Source organism: Lates calcarifer, linkage group LG4 (genome assembly GCF_001640805.2).
Source record: "Lates calcarifer isolate ASB-BC8 linkage group LG4, TLL_Latcal_v3, whole genome shotgun sequence".
NCBI lineage: Eukaryota > Metazoa > Chordata > Actinopteri > Centropomidae > Lates > Lates calcarifer.
The window spans coordinates 14,431,737-14,445,079 of NC_066836.1; the positions used below are offsets into that span (position 1 = coordinate 14,431,737).

Genomic DNA, 13,343 nt, shown 5'->3' on the forward strand with positions numbered 1-13,343 from the left:
TAAAACTCAGTAGAACCAGACTTTTTTAAACTCCAACTTTAAATGAGTGCCTATAACGTTATATTTCAAATAATATTACTACACTTTTTCATGTGACTTATGCATGCAGACTTCATTTAACAGTATAATCAAATCAATCGTATCTCCCAGTGTGAGAAGCTTACTCTGAGTAAGTGATGATGTCTTTGTAACTTGGCATACTGTAACCTTAAACACCTCAATGATCCTCTGAATCCTTCCAAAGCAAAGTTAAATTCACAACTACAGAAGTGTTGAAGTGTTGACTTCTTTTCTTACAACATGCACAGCTGTTCAGTCTGCTGCAGAGATGCATTTTGTGAAGATTTCTTAAAAGAATGTCTGTCACCATTTCTGCGTGGAAACAACATATGGGATTTAGTCGAAAATTCTCCTGCCAGCTAACTCCACCTTGGTTTGTGTTATATTATTATACACTGTGGTAACTCCTGTCAGGATTGAATAGACTGGGTGGGTGTTTCGCGCATGCGCGGTGCGCTCTATCCTCCGATCAGTGCGGCAGGAAAAGCGCAGAGGAGACGCCGCGAAGATAGAGAGAGAGAGAGGAAAACAGTTAGAAAAGAAAACGAACAACAACATGGACACAGACAGGCCGTTTGGCTCCTGTGCGAAAGTGTCCTCCGGTGTTGGCCTGTAACCGTCCTCCTCTGTCACACACAGCCGCTCCGTTATGTCGGGCAACCTGAGGATAATAATGTCAGGGAATGGAGGAGATCTTCAGAAACCCTGCTCCTAAACTGCGCCGCGCTGCCGGGGTTTGAGGATATTACTGAAACATAAGGACATAAAACTGAGGATGGTGCTCATGTAACCGCGGAGGAGCCCCCTGTGGAACTCGTCGTGCTTTCCAACAATCGGGCCACGCTCAAAGTTTTTTCTTTTTTTCCCCCCCATTTTTTTTTTTTTCAGGAGAAGGGGAAATTTTGCTGCATTGAATTCCTCTGGACGGGATGTCATCCGCAGTCAGGAGGAATTCCTCTGGCTGACTGCTTCTCTCCAGCTGCAGTTGTGTAGCGGGATCCCGACCGACAAAAAAAAAAAAAAAAAAAAAGATGGGAGATGCGGCAGATGGCAGAGGGATGAGACGGACCTTCATCGTCCCTGCCATCAAGAGCTTCGATCACTACGACTTTACCAGGGCCAAGATATCGTGCAGCCTGACGTGGCTGGTGGCCAAGGCTTTCGGCTCGGGTAGGTGGTGCCTCCTGATCGTTTTTTGTTTCTGGATCAGATCAGTGGAAAAACGTTGTTCAGATAATCATCTCACATGGTGTGATAATGCGGACCGATGTTGTGCTGGACCAAGTGGGACTATTTTGTAAACAACACCCTGCAGTCAGACTCCAGTTAAACTATTTACTCACTTAAGTATTCCTCTCTTGTCATCTCTTTATATGAACAGAAGCAGTTGAATACAAATAAATCACCAAAAATGTAATGGTTCTTTAATCATATAGCAAGTGCTACCAAAATAATGCAAAGTCTATTGTATTTTGGTTCATCAAATGTATTCTTGTTTACCCTGCAATGCTTTTCATGTACCAGCTCCTATCCAGAGGTCATAGGTCACATCCTGTACATCACTGCTCATGTCACAGGATTATTGGTTTAACCTGTTGCTTGCCCAATGCTAATTATTCCCCACTGCAGAAGTCAGGCCGAACCTATTATGTAACACTCACACCACAGATCTTCACTGTCGTCAGCCCTTACTTGTTTGACGGCTAATCAACACACAAGGGCTTAGATTCTGCCTTGTAACTCACTGTAACTTTAGGACTACAGCTAACATTAGTAGAAAGTAATTGTTTGCTCTGTAAGTTGGCAGAAAATTTAATTACAGGCACAAACACACACATGAACCTGTGAAGATAATCTAAAGAAGAAGAAAAAAACGCAAAATGTAATCATGTAAGAAGAGAGTGATACCCTTCTGATATACATGAGGGTTAAAAACACACTACAAGGATACATTTTGTCACAAAGTATGAATGTGTTTACTGATCATACAACGTATCATCATGTAAGACAAAGAAAACCACACACTATTCCCAGGTGAGAGCACTCAAACCAGTGAATGTGTCACTTATTAAAATAGATCCTGATTAAGTTTCTGTCTGTCAACTAACTGATTAACTGACTCCTTGTTTCAGCTCACTAAAGATATTCCTCTGTAGTATGATATATCCATACATACTACTTACTACAGCTTAGGAGCTGTTGACTGTTATATTTTTCTCTTCTCGACAGTTATAATGACGATTTGTGTGTCACTAATCTTTCTTTATACGTGACTTCATGTATGTATCCCAGGCCTGTCTCCTGTCCTCTCTGTGGTCTGGACGCCACTCTGGCAGTCTTACCTCATAAAGCCTGAGTAATTCCAGCCTGCTCTGAGCCCAGAGGTTTACTCCATCTCCTAATGAATGCTTTTAACAGCTGCTCCTCCATGTACAGTACCCGGAGTCAATGAGTGGCCGCCGCACAGACAGACAAACCTTAGAAAGAGAGAGCGAGAGATCAACAGAGAATCACAGCCATTGATCCAACAGTGTGAGGCAGATAGAGCTGCACACAGCTCTTTCTTTTTTTTCCTTCAGACTCTGACTCAGGGCATGAAATGGTGGAGATGCAGTACAGTAATATGCGAGAGAGCCAGTCTCAGTTCAACGAGACCTGCGGCTGTTAGCATACTGCTGCCGCCTTGTTTTTTCCCGTCCCTCCGGTGACACAGTTTCAGCTCCCAGCACCGCCGAGAACTGTGGCCCAATTCATAACCAGTCCTCAGAGCCTTGTTTGGCCTAGTTTGGACGGATGAGCGATGGTTTGAATCTGATGTTGCTCAGATGTAACAACTTTCTCTTTAGCTGGAAGTTTCGAGACATGGATTTTCATAGGCTAAAAGTTTAGTGCACAGTAGCTAGCAAGCAAGCAAACTTAAATCATGTAGCTTTCTTCAGAGGATAAGTGATTCACAGTAAGAAGAACGGGGAAAGAGGGTGCAAATGAAGCAAGATTAGACGCATGAGTCCCAAAACAAGACCTGGACTGATAGCACATAAGCTAAAAAGAGTGAGAGAGAGAGAGAGAGAGAGAGAGAGAGAGAGAGAGAGAGAGAGAGAGAGAGAGAGAGAGCATCTGTACATGTGGAGCTTTGTTAGTGGGTGTGTGATGAAATGTCAGACAGCTTCACTGTCTCCTCACTTTTGTCCTGATGTGGCTCCATGTTGGCATCGTATGAACTCACAACATGGTGGCACCAAAAGCACCAACAAAGGTCACCTCAGATTTTTTTTTTTTTTTTTTACAAAAGCCCCTAACTGCTAACTGTCAACAGCATGAATGCATGAACAGCATTGATTATTATAAATTTCTCTGCAGGGACTAATGTAACTGGTTGTTACTGCTCACTGGTTGGCAGTTTACCTCAGCACTGGCGCTTGCCGGCAGTTTGTGGTTAGAAATTGAACATTTAATAAAATCTAAAGGTTGGAAATTATATCTGACAGAATTCCAAGTGGGTCAGTTTGAATTTAAAATGACTTAACTCGCCCTCACATTTGTTTTAACTGTTAGTCCTTGGCTTGTCAGAAAAATGTCCCAACTACCACTTTATAGTGATTTTACAAAAAGGGTTGTATCATGTTGTCAGTCACTGCACAGACACCACAATGATTCTGTCTGGACTCAGCCCCTATTAGATCAGTGATGTAACCAGCGTCACCCCGGGCCACAGAGGCTAAATTTTCATTCAGCTCATTAATCAGATGCCCTTAAATGGCTGGAAATGCAATCCCCTCTGCTCATCAATATTGCTAAAAGTAATGAAAAGTGTTGATGGAGAGCCAAGAGAGTACTCTTTCAGGCCAAGATGGAATGAATCCTGCTTTGCTCAAGAGAACACTGACCAGTAAAATCAGATGGCGTGCTGATTAGCTTAAATGAAAACAGTCTCCTTCCCTGAAGCACAGGCAGTTTTAGTGCTTTGATCAGCATTGTGATGTAGCTCCAGCTGTCTACTAACATACAGTGCATGGCCTGTAGCATGGCAGCATAAAGAAATGCTGGGTATACAGTACACATGGATGAATTTGCCATCGGCCATCATGTAGCAGACGCTAAGAAAGATAATTTGTGACCTACGCATCTTGTAGCTAAAGTGATAAAGAGCTGGAAAATAATTGTAGGGTCGTTGGTTCAATTCCCTGCATCTCCTCTAAGCATGTCACAGTGTCCGAACAGCACGTAAGCTGCACTTAATGAACTTTCGAAATAATTACCGATTGGCAGACTAGCTCACCAGCTTAATTTGTTGTTTTAACAAAGAGCAGTAAACCATCAGCTGAGATAAACAGTGCTGACCGTGAGGTTGTGTGTGCTGAGCTGTGATCCCGGGGGGGTCTCCAGGGGAGCAGTCTTGTCCGTGCCTGGACTTCCTGTGGCAGCTACTTCCTGTGCGTTTCCTCTTTGATGGCCAACACAAAGGAGAGGGTTTTCAGTTGACGAGGCAGATTTTCATGAACTCTAGAAAGAGCCTGCTCTTTCTGCTTTCTTTAAAAAGCATTTTTTTTACTGATTTTATTAACCTCAAAGCTTAAAGGTCATCTGATTTAAATAACACTTAAGAATGTTCGAGTGTAAATGTAAAACTGCTGTTATCTGAGGAGAAACCTTGTTTCTTTGTGAATAGTTTATGAACAATTGCTCTTGAAAGAGTGTGTGGACGGCAACTAAACATTTTTTACATTTCTCACAGCTGCTGAGGTTTGATCACAAGTTTTATGGATGTTTTTTTTTTCTTCCAAACCAAGCTTTAAATATTAGATTTTATTATGTTGTCTTATTGAAGCTGTTTTGCTTCGATGGTGCTGATATTTTCAGGGGCTATGTACCTTTAAGATAGATTCCTTTAGTGTCCTTTGTTTCCCTCAGTGTGATTCAGAGAGGAAATGACCCCACACACCAGGAATACACACTCATACTGGGGCATGCAGTGTTTTAAAAGTGTGTCACCTCACACACACACACAGTTCTATACAAGGACTAAAGTGATACACAGAGGAAAGAGGTGCATAGATACAGTATGTATGACATTCAGTGACTGATTGATGACTAGTGTAGTTTAACTTTGAGTCACAGTGTGTGGTTAACAACAATGTAGTGTAATGAGGAAAGAGAGATATAAAGAAGAATGAGTGAGTTCTGGGAGTGTAGCTGTGTGTGTGTGTGTGTGTGTGTGTGTGTGTGTGTGTGTGTGTGTGTGTTTTCTTTCTGTTTTCTTTAAATCTGATTGACTGCATGAGGTAACAGGATTATAACGTGCTCTATGCTTTGTAATATACACTTCCAGTGACACACATATAGGCTACTGTGAATCTGACACACACACACACACACACACACACACACAGGCTATATCGTGAGCACAATATAGCCTGTCCTGTTTGGATTTACAGTAACATAAGCGTAAACACATATACACGTAATACGTAATACATATACACATATTTCACTGTTTTTGTAACAGTGAAAACTCCCTCTTTGCCTCTCACCACTAACTAAACTGATGGGAAAATGTTCTTTTCAGTGATGATGTTCTGGAGATATTGTTGTGTATATGATCTTCTCTCTGTGTGTTTGAGATCAATGTGGCTGTGAAGGCGAGGCTCCGAGCTACAGTGTAGGGAAGCCATAGCAACAACAACGAAGGCTGTTAAAACATAGACAGAATAGCAGCACAGCTTTTTCTTCTCAGCAGAGATGGATCTGGAGGACAGGAGGACAAAACTAGCCCTAACTCATTTCCCTCTCTTCCTTTCCATGTCTTTCTCTCCCTCCTCAGATGCGGTGCCAGAGGAGCTGGCTGAGCCTTTCTACAGGGACCAGTACAACCAGGAGCACCTGAAGCCTCCGGTGGCCTGCCTGCTTCAATCTGCGGAGCTGTACTGCCGGGCGGGGAGCCTGATCCTCCGCAGCGATGCCGTCAAACCTTTACTGGGACACAATGCTGTCATCCAGGCCCTGGCACAGAAAGGCCTGTACGTCACCGACCAGGACCGGCTGGTCACAGAGAGAGACCTGACCAGCACACCTATACACATGGTGAGTGGAGACGTACCTGACACAACACATGACTGTATTCAGTGATGAAATCGTTTTAGAAATCATAATTATCTGCTGCTCATACGTGAACCAAAAAACCTAAATTTTGGTATTTATTCCTATGCTCTTTTTCTGCTAGATTTCTGTACTGCACCTAAATGTACATGTTCACACTTAGAAACGCATACGTATGTAGTAGTAACCATGGAGATAAGAAGTGTGAAATGGGATTTAGATCTCAGTCTGTTCATTTGCAACATGTGTAAGCACATACGCATATAAAGCAGGGCTACAACTAAGGATTATTTTCATTAATTAATTTCATTAAGCCCAAGATTACATGTTCAGAATGCTTGATGTAACCAACTAACAGTCCAAAACCTAAACATATGAAATGTACAGTGATATAAATCAGAGAAAAGCAGCAGATCCACTCATCTGAGAAGCTGGATCGGGCAAAAGTTTGGCTTTTTTGCCTGATAAATGACTCGAATCCATTATTTAAATTGTCGGCAAACAGTTTTCTGTCAGACAATTAAATTAATCGTTTCAGGACTAATATGCTTTGCCTTGTCTTCCCCTCGTGGGGGAAAAGTGTGTTATACGATAGCGTGTTTGTGTCAGCGTGCGTGTACCACTCCGTGTGCCCTGCTGTTAGACTGTCCTCCAAGATATGTCCTATTGAAAGAAAAACAACCACTAATGACGGGTTTCCTATAGCAACCCATTACTCACCGTTGGGCCTCCGTGTCATTAGACAGCGCAGGGCCAACATGCCTTAGCTCACACCACTGAGAAATATTATTGTAGTATGTTGTCAATACTGGATCCAGAACTAGATAGAAGAACATAAGAAGGCTGCATCGTTATTGATTACTCTGTTTGTTATTTTTGTAATTGATTAGACATGTAGTCTATATGAGGTGTCAGAAAACAGTGAAAAATGTCCATCATGAGTTGTGCGAGCTCAGAGTGATGTCTTCATAGTGCTTGTTCTGTCCAATACCTGAACTGCGAATCAGCAAATTCTCAGACTGGAATAAGATCATTTGAGGAACCATTATTACAGCTGTCTATAATATCCTGTTAATTGACCAATCGATTAATTGGCTCATTGTTCCAGCACAATACTGTCGCCTTATACTGAGTGTGAGAAGAACCCAAAAAGCATTTATTTATGGTTTTTTTAGGTTATGAAAGAGGAGCGAGTCTGTGGCAGACGTGCTGTTGAGCACACACATGGCTGGAGACCGGGCGCTTTTGCTGACGCCAAAAGGTGTCTGCATTGCAGTGCATGCACCCCCCCCCCCCCACCGCCACCTTCTCTCTCACTCTATCTTACTGCTTTCTTTCCTCAACTCACTTGTCTCTCTCTATCTATCCCCATTTTCCACCTTGCCTCCTTCTCTATTCCCCTTCTCCCGTCATGGTCTTTTTTAGCCTCTCCTGCCCCCGCCTATGTCTCATCCCAGCTCTATCTTTGTGGATTAAATGAGCCCAGAACATTGTTATCTCCTGAATATTTAATTGAAGCTTAAGCATATTTCATCAAACCCACACGGCCTCTCTCAAGTTGGAGCTGTGTTTTATCCTGCTCATGCTCTTTTCTTTTTACAGCGCAAAGTCACCGGTCAAGGACATCTTTATGTTTACGGTTGATCGTGCTCACTACATCATTCATTGATTGAGAATGTCATGAAGGCAGGAGTGATGGGCGGTGATTTGGTGCGGCGCTTAATGATCCCGTGTCCTTTCACACTTCTGTATACCAGGTTATTTAGTGGACAGTTTTAGTGACAGTGTTAAGTAGACAAATTGAGCCCATAGCCCACTGCCTCTCTAAGACTACTGACCTTCATTTGTGTAACACACAGCCAGGCTATTTGTTAATCTGCCCATCCTCATTGTTACTCTCTCTCTTGGTTCTGCAAAGTAGAGTCACTGACACAGTGTGTGTGTGTGTGTGTGTGTGTGCGTGTATTTGTGGACTCAGCAGGACAATTTCAGTCACGCTAAAGTCCAGGCTTTTCATTTTGGGTTATGGTATATCTGCAGAGAAAATGATGACTTCTTGGTTTTCCAAATACTGTGTAACAGAGGAATAACTCATGTCAGGGAGATGGAGGAGGAGGAGGAGGAGGAGCGTGGCAGTCTGTCAGAGAGCGAATGGATATAGAGGCAGAGGAGAAGGGAAAGGGAGGGGAAGATGGAGTTTAGGGGCTGCTATCTGGCTGCGACCCAGGAGGAAGCAGGGAAGTAGAGCAAAAGAAGAGAGGAACGGGTGAGCTTGGAAGTCTACAAGAGGACAAATGGAGATGGGGAAGAGCTGTCGTAGAGAGGGAGGGAAAGATATAACAGGAGAGGGAGGGTAAGGTATTGCCTTTTTGGCGGGCGTGAGGACATTGTGTGTGTGTGTGTGTGTGTGTGTGTGTGTGTGTGTGTGTGTGTGCGCCAGGGAACGAGTGGAAAAGGCCCACTGTTAGTATGGCCAGCTGGAAAGAGGGGAGAGGAGGGAGGAAAAACGAGTGATGACGGGGGAGGAGAGGAGAGGAGAGAAGGAGAGGAGAGAGGAGAGAGGAGGAGTGAAGACGTGATGTGCACTACTGCAGCACTGTGGAGGGTGGGGTCTCACACTGAGTCAAAGCACGTCTGCTGCACAGACATGTACCCCCCCCCACACACACACACATGACCCCTTCTTCAAACACACACACACACACAGACAAACACACACCTCCAAAGAGCTGCCAGACCTCCAGCAGTGGTGTGTGTGTCTTTCTAGCTTTACTTTCCTCTTCCTCTATGACTCCTTTTTCCTGCCTCACACATGCTCCACGCCGCTCTCCATGTCTAAAAACACCAAGGCGAGAAAGTGACGGAGGAGAGAGAGCCCGAGTAGTAATTGAATGTGTCCGCGGGGCCTGAACCTTCATCTAAAAGCCTTCTGCCGAGTAACGCTGAAAGATTTGGAAAATATAATGGATGTGCTTCGTGAGAAAGACCGTGAGGGAGGCCATTATGTTTTAGGGCAGGGGTGTCCAAAGTTTTTTTAGTGAGGGCCAAATACGTAAAAATAAACCATGGCCCGGGCCACACATTAGAGGTGACATATTGATACATGAATACTGTGTGTATTTCTAACTTACCTATAATGTGAAGAACATTGCACTCAGTGGGAGCAGTGATGCTGTCCTTTGGATTGAAGGATGGCTGACATGTCAGGAGAAAGTTTGGTGGTTGAGACACGAAGGACTTCACAGAGATGGCTATCAGTCATTCTGGTTCTTCTTCTTCTGCATCCACCAGAAAGGGGGTTGAGAACAGCTTGATTTGTTTTTCAATGACAGAAAAATCTTGGAAACGCTGGTTGAATTCTGTCACGAGAGATGCAATCACAGACACATATTTCTCCTTTTTAGCAGAAAGGTCGGACAGTCTTGGCACACAGTGCTTCTTGGTGGATTATACAGTGCATCCTAACAGCCTCACCTCCGCTCTCTTTCACCTTGGCGCACACCATCGATGCCATTCCTTTGCGCTCGCCCGTCATCGCCGGAGCTCCATCCGTTGTTACTCCACAGAGCTTGTCCCATTTAAGCCCCATGTTTTCAACTGCCTTTGACACAGCTTCAAAAATATTTTTACCCGTAGTTGTGCCTTTTAGGCTCATCATATCAAGCAGCTCCTCCGTACAGCAAAAATTATCATCTACTCCCCGCAAAAAAATAACAGTTGCGCGGTGTCTGTGGCATGCTATTGAGTAAAAATCAAAAGCACAAGCTTTGTCTCTCAGCTGAAGTTTCAAGTTATCTGACAAGTCCTCGATTCTCCGCACCACTGTATTTCTCGATAAGCTCACGTTGTTGAAATCCTGCACTTTTTCCGGGCACATTATGTCTGTGACTTTGATGAGGCACTGCTTTATGAAGTCACCGTCTGAGAACGGTTTGCCGTGCTGGGCAATAAGTTTAGCGACTTCATAGCTTGCTGCTGTGGCGTTTTCCTGTACTTTGTTAGCACGAAAAAAAAAACTGTTGTTGAGCTTGCAGGCTAGCTGCCATTTGCTTGAATTTTTGTGTTCGTTCGGCACCGGTGTACGATGCGTAGCTCTGATGCTTGGTCTCATAGTGGCGACGGACATTATACTCTTTCATCACAGCAACATCTTCATTGCAAATCAAACAGACACATTTGCCGTTCATTTCTTTGAAGAAATATTCATTTTCCCACCGTGTTTGAAATCTTCTACACTCACTTGCTACTTTGCGTTTCTTCGGTACTGCTGCCATTTCTGCTGACTAACGTTAAAAGTTTTTCTTCGCTTACCGGAATTTTGTTTAGTGGAGAAGCACCGTTTCCTTGGCTGGCTCCATCTAGTGTTGAAACTGAGAAGTGCAACAGAGCTGAGCTCAAGCTTCTTGTGCGGGCCATATTCAATTATATTTTCAGAATTTGCTGCGGGCCAATAAAAACTGCCGTAGTTTGGACACCCCTGTTTTAGGGTTTTTTTTTTTGTTTTTTTTTTTTTTTTTTTGACAATTGCACTATAACAGTCAGTACACACTTACATCTCAACAGAGCCACACATGTAAAGTGGTGAAATAAAAACACTTGTGTTGCTCAGATGTAGGTCATTTCTAAGTGTGTACCTGTTTTGGAAGGACACTTGTGATGTTTGTGGAGAAAAGACACAACTTTGATTATCTGTTTGTTCAGCTGTGTTGCACTTTCCTATAGATGCCTTTGATCAAGGGCACACACACACACACACATGTACTGACAATGAATACTGATGCTGTTGTTAGACAGTGTGTATGACTGTACTGCAGCTCTTTACAGCTCTTTATGACCAGTGTCTGCCATTTCCACAGCCTTATATGGCGTCTGTCACCATGAGTGCTTTAGAGCTGCTTCTCTCTCTCTCTCTCTCTCTCTCTCACACACACACACACACACCCACCCCAGAGGTCTTTGTGAAGGGATAATAGACAGCACATGGCTTTTAAATCCATGCTGTAGTATCAACAGTAGTGTTTTTTTTCCTGTGGATAGGAGAGCAGTCTGTGGATATGTAAGCAATGGCTCCATTTACTGCCTGTCTGCTGTCTCCTCTGTCTCTTGGACACACACCCATATGTACATATGAACTCAATGTACATAGACACACACACACACACACACACATGTAACTTAGCATTTGATGAAATGTCACATTAGAAACAGTGCAATAACCAAACAGTGACAGACAAACGTACCCGCACTGTAGACATGTTGGGGACTGTATGTAAATTAGTGGGGTGGGTGAGAGGGGTTGAATATGTATGTATCACATGATTGTGAGATAAACAGTAGCAATATGCCCCTCTTATCACACAGTAATCTTTCAGGAATGAGCCCTCGCATGTATGTGATTGGCAAACAGAGTGCCTTGCTAGATAATGCTTCGTTGCTTTGCAGCAGAAGTTGAGCCTGGTTCAATGTCTTCACCTGACAACCTTGTGTTTTTTTGTCAGAGGCTTCTGCACTGGCACTACAGCTGAGGTCTCCGGATGGCTCCCATTTAAATAAATGACGCTGATGCTTTTTTCCACACACAACCACCATGGCCTGAATGTGGCCCTAGAAAACAAGATGGATACCACTCTAATGTCTGTGTGCTAAGTATAGAACTAACTTAGCACAAGGATTGAAGGTGGAAACAGCTTGACTGGATCTATCCAAAGTTTAAAAATCAACCTACCAGCACCTGTAAATCTCACCAGTTAACATGTTATTCTTGTACACAAACTGAAATCTAAAAACATGTGTTGCATACTGCAACTTTCATACTGTACTATTATTACTCTTGCTATTATAGTTATTAAAGTTCCCAGTTTAGACCTTTAGATTACTCTGCCCTCAGTAAAAAGAAAATATACATCTCTACCTTTTTCGCCTCCCTCCTGCCTCTAATAATTTTCGTACAGTCCCTTAGCAGATCAGCAAAGCATGCAATTCTGTCCAGTGCCAAACCTTTACATTTCACTGTATTGGCAAACTAAATCATGAGCCATGTTTTTAAAATGTGTTTTGTGTGTTTTTTCATGTTCAAATACAGACTTTAATTTACAAAACCTCTAATTAAATGAACACAGTGATTTGTCATTACCATTTAAATTCATGGTGACCTCCCCACCCACTGCTCTGAACACACACGCACACACGAGCATGCGCACACACCTCCACAAGCTTCTTAAAAACATTAAAGACTTAGGAGTTTTATGCAAATGAGTTCAGAAAAGCTTCAATCACTGAAAAAGCTCAGTGGGTTTTCATGAAAATCATGTTTTCTGGATCGCCAGCTCCACTCTAAGCTGATTGCCATGTTTCTCTCTGCCTCCGTCAGTCCAGCTGTCAGCCAGACCGGCTGCTCCACCTCTGGAGGAGTAGCACGCACAATGTCAAATATCTGGCAATATCCTGAAGATGCAGGAATTCAAAACACTGTCTGCAGACTGTTCCACAGAAAGCTCAATATCAGTCTCATGTGTTAAGGCGCCAGTCCAAACAATCCTGTTTACCCCATATAATACACAATCTGTCAGCCAGCACATACTGTATCCTTAGACAGGTCAGCTCACAGAAGGATTTTACAGTTCTCATTCATAGTTTTCATGATTAATTGATTATATGTGATTAATAGAAAATTACAGAACAATACATTTTACACTACCTTGGATTAAATGATTAATCAATTCACTGAAATTAATAAACGATAGACTAAATATTGGTTAGTTGCAGCTCTACCAACATCATGAGCATGAGTCTAAAAACTACAACAGTGTTTCATTCCCGTCAGATAAATCCCCACTTTGTTTGTCGTATTTTTATGTCTTTTTAATTTAATCTAATCAGATTTAAGCAAATAAGAGCAGTTATTGACATCATGTGACACTGGAATTTCCATGAGGAGTCTGTTTGTAACAACCATATTTCTTCTGTACACGTTGTCTGTTTAGCCTGGCAGAGGGGCATGTGTTGCTGACGCTGAGCACCAGCAGCAGTCCAGAGTCGCAGCACTGGATCAGTTGTTCGTTTTCTTGGGGAAACACTTGGTCACACTGGCTGTTACATGAGGCTCTGTGGTTATGAATAGAGGCCTGTGCCCGACAGTACAAGCTCTGGTGGGATGAGGTCTCACTGCTTGTTTGTTGGTTTGAGTC

General features: G+C 43.1%; 1 protein-coding gene across 2 annotated transcripts in view; it reads left to right on the top strand.

Annotated features, from left to right (window-relative positions):
* The first annotated feature begins 493 nt into the window (after positions 1-493).
* Positions 494-13,343, top strand: part of camsap2b (calmodulin regulated spectrin-associated protein family, member 2b) — a 34,094-nt gene continuing 21,244 nt past the window's right edge. Inside the window, exons 1-2 of one of the 2 annotated variants that reach the window (XM_018676850.2) lie at positions 494-1,230; positions 5,882-6,141. In XM_018676850.2, coding sequence (XP_018532366.1) covers positions 1,092-1,230; positions 5,882-6,141 — 399 coding nt within the window. In that variant the 5' untranslated portion in view covers positions 494-1,091. The remainder of the gene's footprint in view (positions 1,231-5,881; positions 6,142-13,343) is intronic. The other variant, XM_018676851.2, reaches the window with a different exon arrangement.